The sequence below is a fragment of the Schistocerca gregaria genome, chromosome 6 (assembly GCF_023897955.1).
Source record: "Schistocerca gregaria isolate iqSchGreg1 chromosome 6, iqSchGreg1.2, whole genome shotgun sequence".
Lineage (NCBI taxonomy): Eukaryota > Metazoa > Arthropoda > Insecta > Orthoptera > Acrididae > Schistocerca > Schistocerca gregaria.
Window position 1 is genome coordinate 270,013,011 of NC_064925.1, and position 14,941 is coordinate 270,027,951.

At 43.2% G+C, this 14,941-nt stretch overlaps 1 protein-coding gene across 1 annotated transcript in view; it reads left to right on the plus strand.

The window, feature by feature from the left end:
* Positions 1-14,941, plus strand: part of LOC126278829 (odorant receptor Or2-like) — a 41,055-nt gene that overhangs the window by 18,984 nt on the left and 7,130 nt on the right. Inside the window, exons 3-4 of the mRNA XM_049979105.1 lie at positions 3,859-3,958; positions 6,264-6,368. Of these exons, the coding sequence (XP_049835062.1) occupies positions 3,859-3,958; positions 6,264-6,368 (205 nt within the window). The remainder of the gene's footprint in view (positions 1-3,858; positions 3,959-6,263; positions 6,369-14,941) is intronic.

Genomic DNA, 14,941 nt, shown 5'->3' on the forward strand with positions numbered 1-14,941 from the left:
GGATAAAGTTAGAGACCGAAAGATCTCCTCGCATTGTCTTGACCAACGCTCCTTGCAGCTGACTGGAAGTAGACCGCTAACCGCTACCTTCCGCGTTTGATGTAGGAAGAGTGTGAACCAGGGATGTAACTGCTGTCCCGCACCCATCCAAGAGCAGAAGATTTCTCCACATGCGTGAATGTCGAGGAGGTTAGCACCCTATATCGGTGTACCGTTGATATGAAGATGTTGTGATGATAAAAAGACGGTTACGAACAAAAATGTATGATCGAGCTCCAGATGGACGGAGTTTGTTGCGTTTTACGTAAATCAAGTGCGCTATCAATTCTACAATATGGTTCTAGAGTCTGGGATCATGACCAAGAAGGTACTGGTGAGAGGAAACATAAACACATGCACTCCTAAGGCTACAATGTTCTGTTGATTAATTGATTAATTTCATTAATTTGCATACCAATTTGATATCAAAATTGCACTAAAATTGGTTTATCCTATCACTGCGATACCTAGTTGATTTATGAATGTCTCTTTTATTTTTAGTCGAGGACATCCTAGTGATACAGATGATACAGCCAGGTGGAAAAGCGATAGTTTAAGATATTTATTGGAAGCAAATTATGACGTTCAAAATTTCCAGGGAGCCGAACACAGTCGGACTGTAGATGTGCCTCCAGAGGTCACTAATGCTTATGACAGAGAGGAACAGAACACCTCAGGAAAGTTTTTTTGATTGACGACTATCATAATGTCCGGGAACGGTCAAAAAATATGTTGGAACCTTCCGGTCCGACCTTGCCTTTGTGACTTTCTGTGCCTGGTTCTATCAACACACAATCTTCATACCGTTTGAAGCCTGCTCGCAGATAGATGCAGAGAGGTGTAAGACATTATATTTAGCGATAAATGATTTCTATTGAAACGAAAACTGTTGCATAGTTCTGGAACGGTTAGATATCGGTGGTGGAGGGTACCTTTGGTGCCACTAACTGAGCCCTCCTACTCTGTTCCACTCGCGAATAGCGCTTAGGAAGAATAATTGTCGGTAAGCCTCTGTATTTGCTCTCGTTTCTCGCGTTTTGCCCTCACTGGCACTACGTGAGACGTGTGTGAGGGGAAGTAATATGTTCTCCTTGCCTGCCCGGACACTGCTCTCTCAAAATTTCAGTACTTAATTTCTCTGTATGCACAACAACTCTCTTGTAACGTCTGCCAATGGAGTTTATTGAGCATCTCCGTAACGTTCTTGCACCTGCTAAACGATTGCGTAACGAAACGCGCAGTTATTCGTTGGATCTCCTCTATTGCCTTTGTCAGTTCTATCCGGTAGGGATCACAGATAGTGGAAAAATATTCAAGAATCGGTTGAACAACCACCATTCAAGCCACTTCCATCGTTGCTGGGCTATATTTGCTTCCTATGAATCTGAGTCTGGCATCTGCTTTTCCCGGTGTTTGTTTTACGTGGACATTCAACTTAAGGTCGCTCAGGATAGTCACTCCTACATATTTTACGGTAGATACTGTTTCCAGCGGTTTGTCATCACGAGCATAGCAGTACAGTAGTGAATTTCTTTCCCTACGTATGTTCAATATACTACATTCTTACGTTCAGGGTCACCTGACAGAGCCTCCACCATTCATCAGTTCTTCGGAGATCATCCTGGAAATCGTTACTATTTTCAGGCGTTGCTACCCTGTTATTGACAGCCGCATCATCTACAACAGTACCGGTCGTATTACACTACCTTGGGGCACTCCGGAAATTATCTTTAAGTCCGTCGATATTGTTCCGTTAAGAACAACTTGTTGAGCTCTATTTGTAAGGAAGTCTTAAATTCAGCCGCAAATCCGCTGAGACATTCGACAAGCAAGTATTTTTTTCACAAAACGACAGTGCGAGGCGGTGTCAAATGCCTTCCTGAAGTCAAGGAATTCGGCGTTAACATGAGCATTGTCTACGGCGCCGTAGATCTTGTGAAGGAACAGAACGAGCTGAGATTCGCAGGATCTCTGTTTGTGCAATCCAAGTTGAATCTTGTCTAGCACTTTTTAATTTTCCAGAACCCGTCTAATTCTTGAGCCTAAAACATGTTCCATAATTTCATGACAGATTGACGTGTGTGACGTGTGTGCTACAGGTCTACAATTGTGTGCATCTGTGCTACAGCCGTTCTTATAAACGGGAATGACCTGCGATTTCTTCCAGCCTCTCCGTACCTTTCGTTGGTCATGCGATCTTACATAAACTAGAAGGCGAACTAGTTCTTTCATATAACGTTTGTAGAATCTGGTCCTAATGCCTTTCCACTGCTAAGCGGTTGCAGTTGTTTTTCTACACTCCTGGAAATTGAAATAAGAACACCGTGAATTCATTGTCCCAGGAAGGGGAAACTTTATTGACACATTCCTGGGGTCAGATACATCACATGATCACACTGACAGAACCACAGGCACATAGACACACGCAACAGAGCATGCATAATGTCGGCACTAGTACAGTGTATATCCACCTTTCGCAGCAATGCAGGCTGCTAGTTTACCATGGTGACGATCGTAGAGATGCTGGATGTAGTCCTGTGGAACGGCTTGCCATGCCATTTCCACCTGGCGCCTCAGTTGGATCAGCGTTCGTGCTGGACGTGCAGGCCGCGTGAGACGACGCTTCATCCAGTCCCAAACATGCTCAATTGGGGACAGATCCGGAGATCTTGCTGGCCAGGGTAGTTGACTTACTTACACCTTCTAGAGCACGTTGGGTGGCACGGGATATATGCGGACGTGCATTGTCCTGTTGGAACAGCAAGTTCCCTTGCTGATCTAGGAATGGTAGAACGATGGGTTCGATGACGGTTTGGATGTACCGTGCACTATTCAGTGTCCCCTCGACGATTACCAGAGGTGTACGGCCAGTGTAGGAGATCGCTCCCTACACCATGATGCCGGGTGTTGGCCCTGTGTGCCTCGGTCGTATGCAGTCCTGATTGTGGCGCTCACCTGCACGGCGCCAAACACGCATACGACCATCATTGGCACCAAGACAGAAGCAACTCTCATCGCTGAAGACGACACGTCTCCATTCGTCCCTCCATTCACGCCTGTCGCGACACCACTGGAGGCGGGCTGCACGATGTTGGGGCGTGAGCAGAAGACGGCCTAACGGTGTGTGGGACCGTAGCCCAGCTTCATGGAGACGGTTGCGAATGGTCCTCGCCGATACCCTAGGAGCAACAGTGTCCCTAATTTGCTGGGAAGTGGCGGTGCGGTCCCCTACGGCACTGCGTAGGATCCTACGGTCTTGGCGTGCATCCGTGCGTCGCTGCGGTCCGGTCCCAGGTCGACGGGCACGTGCACCTACCGCCGACCACTGGCGACAACATCGATGTGCTGTGGAGACCTCACGCCCCACGTGTTGAGCAATTCGGCGGTACGTGCACCCGGCCTCCCGCATGCCCACTATACGCCCTCGCTCAAAGTCCGTCAACTGCACATACGGCTCACGTCCACGCTGTCGCGGCATGCTACCAGTGTTAAAGACTGCGATGGAGCTCCGTATGCCACGGCAAAGTGGCTGACACTGACGGCGGCGGTGCACAAATGGTGAGCAGCTAGCGCCATTCGACGGACAACACCGCGGTTCCTGGTGTGTCCGCTGTGCCGTGCGTGTGATCATTGCTTGTATAGCCTTTCGCAGTGTCCAGAGCAAGTATGGTGGGTGTGACACACCGGTGTCAATGTGTTCTTTTTTCCATTTGCAGGAGTGTAATTCTTTCCTAGTGCGGACGCTGTTTGTTAGTCCATTAATCTACAACGCTCCTCAGTTGGCTCCTGACGAGAGTCTTCTGCTATGTGTTGTAACAGGAACTCAGATTTGCTGGAGCGGCGCCTAGGGGTAATGTTGCTGGCACAGAGCATATCCATTGGTGCCGCCGCCTGCTTCCAGATGTTCCAGATTGCTACGGTGAGTGAACGCGGCGTGTCACTGCAAGATATAAGTATATGTTAGAGCTGAAAAGTTGTTGAAAAAGAGGCCTGGTCATGAGCTACAGTCGGCCACTGTGTCCGAGCGGTTCTAGGCGCTTCAGTCCGGAACCGCGCTGCTGCTACGGTTGCAGGATCGAATCCTGCCTCGGGCATAGATGTGTGTGATGTCTTTAGATTAGTTAGGTTTAAGTAGTTCTAAGTCTAGGGAACTAATGACCTCAGATATTAACTCCCCTACTGCTAGGAGCCATTTGATTTGAACCATGAACTACACTTGGGACCTACAGAAATGCAACTGTCATACTGTACAGAGAAATTGTAAAAGGTGGGTTTCACCAAGTTTACTCTTCTAATTACCGTACAAGGCTGCCTCTATTGTCATAGATGATTCACCAAGCCACACACTATTTGTTCACTGTTAAAAGAACATAATTCTCCAGCGCACCTTCCAAATGTTGATACTGTGAAGAACGAAGAAAAAGATTTCTGTCTAGTACTGCACTAGAAATGAAAACACGCAAGTCAGGAACTAGTTATGGAAAGATAGTAAGTGTGTCTGTTTACTGTCGACATTCGCTGAAACTACACCAGAAGGAACCATTCAAAAGTTCGACTGGAAGGAGTAGATATAGAAAACTTTAAAATGCCCAGCAGTAATTGTGAGACTGATTTACTTCACAGTTTATCTCAACATGATCACCTTTTTAGGCACTCATCTTTAAGTGAAACGTCAAATAGTGTTTGGAGTCGGGACAAGTGACCAAAAGAAACTCCTCTTGGAGTGAAACATTAACAATAGTTTGACCAAGCGACCGTCATGGAATATTGGCTTCTGTCAACTACGACCAACGTTTTCAGCAGTGGTGACGTTTCAATATCAGTAACGTTACAAGAAGTCATTCATTGAGCACCATAATACCTGCCATAACATATTAACGTCTTGTCCAATATGAATTTTTACGCTCGTTGAAAATTGTCTGTTTCATTAACGACTGTAAACACTACCCCACGTTCTTGTAAAATTTCGCTGTGTTCTTTCCTCTCATGTTCATCACCATTCTCTGTTTCCTCAATCTTTTGCTAGATTCGTGTACTTAAATTGATTACCGTCTCGTAACTGTCGATGTCTGGGCAATGATAAGCTGTACTACTGTCAACATAATCGGGTGAACATTGAAAAGAATCGTTACACTTAAAACAGAGGCTGTTGATCTCTTCTTCTTGGGAACTTAACAAATTTCAAATTTTAAAACATGCTGATCCAAGATTGTTAGATTAATTTCTGCATCATTAAAGTTCATTACTGCTTTGTACTGATTATATGCGAAAGTTGCGACTATGGTTGTATAGTCATTCTTTTGTTGTTTGCTGATTTTCCTTGAAATGTTTCAAGCATTAGCATTCGGCTGTTTCCGTGAAGTGCACAGGCACTTTGTCGTCATCGGAATCTCTATCATTTTTGTGCATAGTTCGTCTATTTGTTGGGAGCTGTTACTTCTTTGTTCTTTCCGTACTTCTGTCGTAAGTGTAAGGCTTAAATTTTTTCGGAAATTTCTTTGACATGCTTTTGTAATTATGCAGTCTGCTCTTTTTTTTCGTAGGGGAAGGCCTTCTTAATTTTCGCCAATATTTCTGAAAGGTCGGTTTTTTGTGTGTTTTTGATTTGCTCAGTGTCGATTTCTAAAACTTGTAATCGGTTGGTAATATCTCAAATATTGGTTGATAATCCTTTTTTATTTCTTCAGAGTTCAGCTGATAAACATTGTATCTTGTCTTGTGTCTGTTTAAACAGCTCATTTGTTTGTTCTTGTGAATGTTGACCGTGTTCCCTCAACTGTTGAAACTGTACCACCATTAATCATAATTACGATACACACGAATTTGAGAATTGGGCAGTTTCTGAATTTTCCATTTATGGTGGCATTTCTGAACATTCTCTAGCAAATCACTTTCAAAAGAAGATCAGCCACGTTACAAATCAGTAACACATTACTGCACTTTTGAGGGCGAGCATATATAATATAAAATTTATATAAGTTTTTACGTGTTTCCCGTTGGTTATAAATCACCAAAGATTTTTTTTACACAAGTATGTTCTTTTTTACTTAACTGAGTGCAACATAAAGACAGAATCATTTTGAAAGAGTACTATACCTTGATAGTAGTTCAAAGCTTCAGTTTTGTTTACATTTCGTTGTTCACTGTACATATACACTCATAATGTTCAAAGATGATGAAATGTCGTTTCAGCCTGTATAACATTTCCTTTTATGTTGTTCCAGAGTGCGGACGGTATGCAGCAGGTCGGAAAGTTTGGCTGTTACTTGTCTACTATGCTGGCTGAGCTCTTCATTTACTGCTGGTTTGGGGACGACCTTATTACAGAAGTGAGTAAATAACAGAAAATAATCTGACATGAGAAATCACACAGCGTTAATTCATCACCAAACGTCATTTCCGAATACATTTTAGTTCATAGAAGGAAGCATGTTAAGGAATGCATGAAACTGCATACCTTACACTTTCAGTAATTCATTTTCATATGAGGCATTTGAGTACATCAGACGTTTTAAAAATAATCACAACTGCACAGATTCCTACTTAAAATATTTCTATACAATGAGCCAAGTAGAAAACAAAAAAAACTGTGTCTGAGTTGCCACAAATCCATTTTACTGCCAGAAAAACATCTATCTGTTAATCAACTACTATTCACAATCACATAGACCCCGTAATAATGGGGATGATGTGAAAGCGGAACGATGATAAATGTCTGTCTGGTCGATTGCCTGGAAGAATTGAAGAGTCTATTATTTTAAGGCGATTGATTTGTTATGACACTATTAAAAAACAATTACCTTTGGGTCGAGACGACACTTAGAAACTATAATTACCTCTGGAGAGAAACGACACTTAGGGGGCTTTTGTCAGTGAGTTTCACGTACCATATTTGCGATAAACTTTTGATGACGTGTGAGTCTTTTGTGCAACAACTGTAGAGTTCCTCAATGTATTTTCACTCTCTTGAATCTATTTCATATATTTCTCACAGACCTTATCAGTGAGTAGAATGGATGAAGTCTCAAAAATGTAATAGATTTAAATTTTTCCTAAAAGAAATGAACTTCCGTCAGCCAGAACAGTAATTTCAATGGATAACTTACCTAACACTTTTATGCTTTGGCTGATTTGTTTACTCCTTAGTTGAAGTAAGTCACGTTGAGAAGCGGTTTGTGATAATATTTTTTCCCTTTCTTGTGTTTTATTTGACAGTGTTACAGATTTTGTCTAGCTAGAGCATGCTATTGCGATACGTTTTAGACAATTAGTGAGGTAATTATAAAAATTAAGTGATCTGCCCGTATAGTAGCGCACGTTAGCAGGCCTCTTCTGGGATCTTGGGAGCTGAGCTGGTGCTTGGTCGAGTGTATCTGTCGGATTATCGACAAAGGTGGCGGATTAACGACGAAGGCCGGTGTGCCAGCCACCCTGGATGGCTGAACTTATGAAGGACAGTGATATGAAAACCGAACATCCGCCACAACGGGACCGTGCAATGAATCCATTCAGAAGTAGTCATCACCCGCTGTAGGACACACATCGAACTGGGAGATGAGACGATCAGTTCCAGAACTGTAGAACGCAGTCTGTCGCTGACGGATCCAGAACGGCACCCATCTTACACTTCCTCGTCCGACTGAAACCGACGTTCACGCATGTCTCTCTTCAGGTCTCCAAAGAGGTGAAAATCGCACATTGAACAATCTTGGCTGTACGGATAATACTGCTCGGTTTTTCAACCAACTCGCTGAAGCGCAGCCTTCGTCCGATCGAAAGTAACAAGTGAAACGTCTGGCATTGTTGTAATACTCGCCATTGTAGTGTTGGGCAGCTGGACATTAACAGCGCGTAGCGTTGCGCAGTTGGATGGAAGTGAGCCGCTAGCAGTGGTGGATGTGGGGAGAGAGATGGCGGAGTTTTGAAATTTGTAAGACTGGATGTTATGAACTGCTATATATATTATGACTATTAAGGTAAATACATTGTTTGTTCTCTATTAAAATCTTTCATTTGCTAACTATCCCTATCAGTAGTTAGAGACTTCTGTAGTTTTGAATCTTTTAGTTAGCTGGCAGTAGTGGCGCTCGCTGTATTGAAGTAGTTCGAGTAACGAAGATTTTTGGTGAGGTAAGTGATTTGTGAAAGGTATAGGTTAATGTTAGTCAGGGCCATTCTTTTGTAGGGATTATTGATATTGTGTGTCAGTTTAAGCACAGTCGTGTATAATTTTTCTATGTCACAATATTTCACACGATTACACACAAAAACACAATTTGAAGAGAAAAAATAAGAGAACACATTAACGTAGCACTGAAAATAATATCTAGTTAATGGCAAGGGCAGCTGCAAAATACTTGGTGCAAATCTACATGCATGCCACAACTGTTTTACTATACAGCAATGAAAAACTACAACTACAGAGGAGATTCTCTCTACGATTACGCGCTAGCAATAAACAAAAGCTACAGTAATTACACAAACTACAAGAAAAAAAATCAGAAGATTCCAGTGAGGAATCCTCGGCTAAGGATCTACATATGAAACGTCCCCTTTAAACAATTCTACAAGACTGTGCTTAAACTGACACACAATATTTTTAGCGCAACGCAATATGACTTTGAATAATCCCTACAAAAGAATGGCCCTGACTAACATTAACCTATACGTTTCACAAATCACTTACCTCACCAAAAATCTTCGTTACTCGAACTACTGCAATACAGCGAGCGCCACTACTGCCAGCTAACTAAAAGATTCAAAACTACGGAAGTCACTAACTACCGATAGGGATAGTTAGCAAATGAAAGAGTTTAATAGAGAACAAACAATGAATTTACCTTAATAGTCATAATATATATAGCAGTTCATGACATCCAGTCTTACAAAATTCAAAACTCCGCCATCTCTCTCCCCACATCCACCACTGCTGGCGGCTCACCTCCAACTGCGCAACGCTACGCGCTGCTAACGTCCAGCTGCCCAACACTACAATGGCGAGTATTACAACAATGCCAATCAGCCACTGACTGCACACAGCACAGACAGTGATTTTCATACGGAGCGCTACGTGGCAGCGGCGTTACCAATAAAAAAACCTAAACAGCCTACTTACACAAGCTAATTCTTTCCGATAACATGCATGATCATTTGGCTTTATGGCGCGTCACAGTTTCTGCGAAGTGTCTTCATAGCCCTGCCCACTGACTACACACACACACACACACACACACACACACATACACACACACACACTGCCAAACAGGCCAGGGCTACGCATCAATTGTTTAGTTGGGAAACACCTCAAGATACTCTATATAGTTCATTTGTTTCCAATTGATATGAAACCAAGACCTTTAACGTCGTAGTGAAAAAAAGTCATAGGATACTCCTAACATTGAGATTGACCTACTTTCGCCTGGAGAAGTGCAGCAACACGACTTGGCATGGACCTCAGAAGTCCCTGGAAATCTTCTGCAGAAATGTTGAGCCATCCTTTACTGGGAAATTGTTACCAGTACTGAGTTTTGCATACGAACTCGTCTCTCGATTACGTCCCATGCTTGGAGATCCCGGTGGCCAAACCATTAACTCAAATTGTCCAGAATGTTCCTCAAACCAATCGCAAACAATTGTGGCCTGTTAACAGGGCGCATTGTCAACCATAAAAATAGCTGTTTGGGAACGTGAAGTTCATGAATGGCTGAAAATAATCTGTGAGTTGCCGAACATTTCCAGTCGATGATCGATTCAATTGGACCAGGTGACCCAGTCCATTCCATATAAAAACCACCCAAAACCGTTATGGGGCCACCGCCAGCTTCCACAGTGCCCTGTTGACGACTTGGGCCACGTCTTTGTGTGGTCTGTGCCACTCTAGAAAACCCACCATCAGCTCTAACAAACTGAAATCGGGATTCATCTTACCAGATGACGGTTTTGCATCGGGCAGGGTCCAGGCAACATGATCACGAACACAGGAGAGGCTCAGCAGTCGATGTTGTGCTGTCAGCGAGGGTGCTGGCGTTGAGTCTTCTACTGCAATGGGCCCATTAACGACAAATTTTGCGACACTGTCTTACAGATTCGTCGTAGTCCAACATTGATATCTGATGTTGTTTCACGTAGTGTTGCTTGTCTATTGGCAGTGACTACTCTACGGAAACGCCGCTGCCCTCAATAGTTAAGGGAAGGCTGTCGGCCACTGCATTGTCCGTGGTGAGAGGCAATGCCTGAAATTTGGTATTCTCTGCACCGTTTGACTCTGTGGATCCCGAAATACTGAATTCTGTAACGATTTCCGAAAGTGAATGTCCCACTCTTCTCGATCCAACTTCTATTCCGCGTTCAGAGTCTCTTAATTCACGTCGTGCGGCTATAGACACATCAGAAACATTTTCACGTTAATCATCTGAATACAAATACAGCTCCGTCAACGCATTGCAGTTTTATACTTTCTATACGTGATACTACATCCATCTCTATATGTGCATATCGGATTCATATGACATTAGTCACTTCAGTGTATGATGGAAAGATTTTATTCTGCAATTATGCATACTCTGAGGTTCTAGAATAGTTTTCCCCCACAAACTATATATTATTTGACGCCCATACGACCCCTTGCTTCCCTTAAAAGTAAGGGCCTCTTGATAAGATCTTTAAAAGTAATCTGTGTGGAGTCTTTTTAAAAGTGAAGTGTGCAGCACTCCCGTTGATACATCTAGAGAAATGAAGCAGAGAATTATACAGTGGTGCCAGTATTTACGAGATAATCTTGATGTTTCTATAGATTTCTTAATTCATTACGGAGACGAGTGCAGTAGTGCATAAAATGTGAGGGCTGCTTGTGAAAACATACACTCCTGGAAATTGAAATAAGAACACCGTGAGCGGGACCGTAGGCTAGCTTCATAGAGACGGTTGCGAATGGTCCTCGCCGATACCCCAGGAGCAACAGTGTGCCTAATTTGCTGGGAAGTGGCGGTGCGGTCCCTACGGCACTGCGTAGGATCCTACGGTCTTGGCGTGCATCCGTGCGTCGCTGCGGTCCGGTCCCAGGTCGACGGGCACGTGCACCATCCGCCGACCACTGGCGACAACATCGATGTACTGCGGAGACCCCACGCCCCATGTGTTGAGCAAGTCGGCGGTACGTACACCCGGCCTCCCGCATGCCCACTATACGCCCTCGCTCAAAGTCCGTCAACTGCACATACGGTTCACGTCCACGCTGTCGCGGCATGCTAACAGTGTTAAAGACTGCGATGGAGCTCCGTATGCCACGGCAAACTGGCTGACACTGACGGCGGCGGTGCACAAATGCTGCGCAGCTAGCGCCATTCGACGGCCAACACCGCGGTTCCTGGTGTGTCCGCTGTGCTGTGCGTGTGATCATTGCTTGTACAGCCCTCTCGCAGTGTCCGGAGCAAGTATGGTGGGCTGACACACCGGTGTCAATGTGTTCTTTTTTCCATTTCCAGGAGTGTATTTTAACAAGCACGAGTATAAAGTAATACTAGGTTTACAATTTTGCTTCCACAGGTTATTGTCAAAGTTCGAGGCTTTGTTGTGAAAAACTTACAAACAACGTACGATTCAACGTATTGTCCATCGATGGCCATTACTTTCTTACGTCAGCATACGAATCCCGTGGCGGAAGAACCGGGCGTCTTTTGAGAACATCCATGAATCGACCTCATTTTGCATTTGTTCATATGATCAGAGGTGCTGGTCAGCCAGGCCGTACGCCAATGATCGAGAAACGTGGTAGTCACAGGGAGCAGTGTCTGTAGAATACGGTGGGTGCTGTAATAGGACTTCCCATTTCAATATTTCCAAGTATGTTTTTACGGGTTTAGTGTAATGAGGTCAAGCACTGTCATGCCGTAGATCACCTTTTCATGTCTGTCGCTGTACTGAGGCAGCTTGTCTTTCAGTGCTCGCCTCAGTACTTGATAATGATCTCCCGTGATTGCTTCCAACAATTTCTCTAACTTCGACAATTTTCTCTCTTCCATCTCCAATGCCGGTTTTCTACGTCAAAGTCACCGCTGTTGAAACGTTGAAATCATTCTCTGCACTGTAACTAATAAATGTCTTACCATAGGTCTTACTCAGCATTTTGTGAGCCTCAGTCGCTGATGTCTTCATGTTACAGCAGCAAAAAGTTTATACTTCCCGTCAATGACGAAAACTGGGCATGTAAGTTGACGAATTTAATGAAGAATACCTCTATAATTCAATCACAAATCGATTTATAAGTTTATGGCTTTATGTTCACAAATGCCTAAGATTATAGTATGATACTTAGGACCTACCAAATACCCCACTTCTTGCCATCTACTGCAAAACTGATACAAGTCAAGTAACGCGCTGACGTAGTACTGTACATTTCTTGTTCTGGTAGCTCTTGATATTTTCTCCCATTTAAACGAGAATCAAGCTACTGATTAAATTTCCAGTACATTTATACAAAACTAGTACTGAGGGCACTGAAAGCTGGCTAAAGCCGGATATAAACTCAGCCGAAATATTTGCGAAGAACCTAACGGTGTTCCGAAAGGATAGGCTAAACACGATTGACGAAGGCGTGTTTGTTGCTCTCAGAAGTAGTTTAACTTGTCGCGAAATTCAAGTAGATACTTCCTGTGAGTTAGTATGGGCAGAGGTCATTGTTGGCAACCGGAATAAAATAATAATTGGATCCTTTTACCGACCTCCCAATTCAGATGATACAGTTGCTGAAAGGTTCAAAGAAAACTTGAGTTTGATTTCAAACACGTACCCGAATCATACGATAGTAGTTGGTGGTGACTTCAACTTGCCCTCGATATGTTGGAGAAAATACATGTATAATTCCGGAGGTACGCATAAAATATCATCCGAAATTGTGCAAAACGCATTCGCTGAAAATTAGCTCGAGCAACTAGTTCGTGAACCACGCGCCTAGTAACGGCTGTGAAAATACACTTGACCTGTTAGCAACAAATAATCCTGAGTTAATAACGAGCAACAAAACGATTCAGGGATTAGTGAACACATGGCTGTGGTAGCATGATTGAATACTGTAATCGCCAAATCCTTGAAAAATAAGCGAAAAATATACCTATTCAAAAAAGCAGATGAAAATTCACTTGACGCCTTCCTGAGAGACAATCTCCACTCATTCCAAATTAATAATATATCTGTAGACCAGATGTGGCTTGAATTCAAAGAAATAGCATCGGCAGCAATTGAGAGATTTATACCAAATAAATTAACAAACAACGGATCTGATCCTCCTTGGTACATAAAACGCGTCAGAACACAGTTGCAGAAACAACGAAACAAAAATGCCAAATTTAAACTTACGCAAAATCCCCCAGATTGGCGATCTTTTACAGAAGCTTGAAATTTAGAGCGGACTTCAATGCGAGATGTTTATAAAGTTTCCACAACTAAACTTTGTCTCGAAACCTGGCAGAAATTCCGAAGCGATTCTGGTCGCATGCGAAGTATGTTAGCAGCAAGAAACAATCAATGTCTTCTCTTCACGATAGCAATGGAGATACCATCGAAGACAGTGCTGCCAAAGCAGAGTTACTAAGCACTGCCTTTCGAAATGCCTTCACAAGAGAAGACGAAGTAAATATTGCAGAATTGGAATCGAGAACAGCTGCCAACATGTGTAACGTAGAAGTAAATATCCTCGGAGTAGTGAAACAACATAAATCACTTAATAAAAGCAAGTCTTCTGGTCCAAACTGTTCACCAATTAGGTTCATTTCGTAGTATGCTGATGCATTAGCTCCATAATTAACAATCATATACAACCGTCCGCTCGGCGGTGGCTTGTAGCCACAGATTATCACTGATCTCACAGACTTCCCTTTTACTGACACGTTTCTTCTTCTAACAGTGTTGCCGCATATTTTCTGCCATGTCACAGCTTCGGTAACTGCTACTTTTAGTTGGGTGTCTCTGATTACTATGGTGTACCTCTCAGCTAGTTCCTCCACGCAGCCACTTAATTGCTCGGATCTCAAACCTGCTCTTCTTACCAGTCATATCGTTATTTACGCCTTCAAAAATTTGGTCCAATATTTCTACAACCATATGGTAATAGTCCATGATTTTTTCTGGGTAATTTCAGAAACATTGGAAGGTTTCAGAAAACTGTCTTGTAAAAATGGTTCAAATGGCTCTGAGCACTATGGGACTCAACTGCTGTGGTCATCAGTCCCCTAGAACTTAGAACTACTTAAACCTAACTAACCTAAGGACATCACACACATCCATACCCGAGGCAGGTTTCGAACCTGCGACCGTAGCAGTCGCACGGTTCCGGACTGCGCGCCTAGAACCGCGAGACCACCGCGGCCGGCCTGTCTTGTAAATTTATCTTTGCTAAACTGATGTATGTACACCATTTGTCTAGAGAGATTCGGGTCATACATAAAGCACACCAGTGGCAAGACACAATCAATACCTTCACTGCGCGATAACAACGGTGAAGTCACTGATGACAGTGCCACTAAAGCAGAATTATTAAACACGATTTTCCGAAACTCCTTCACCAAAGAGGACCAAGTAAATATTCCTGAAATCCAATCAAGAAGAATGGTCAAGATGAGAAATATAAGAAATAGATATCCAAGGCGTCGCGAAGCAGCTTAAATCACTTAATAAAAGAAAGGCTTCCAGTCCAGATTGTATACCAGTCAAATTCGTCTAAGAGTATGCTAATACAATGGCTTCGTATTTAGCAATTATATACAGTTGCTTCCTCACAGAAAGATCTGTACCTAAAGACTGGAAAATATCTCATGTCACACCAGTGCCCAAAAAGGGAAGTAGGCGTAATCCGTTAAATTACAGTCCCATATAACTAACGTCGATATACTGTAGGGTTTTGGAACGC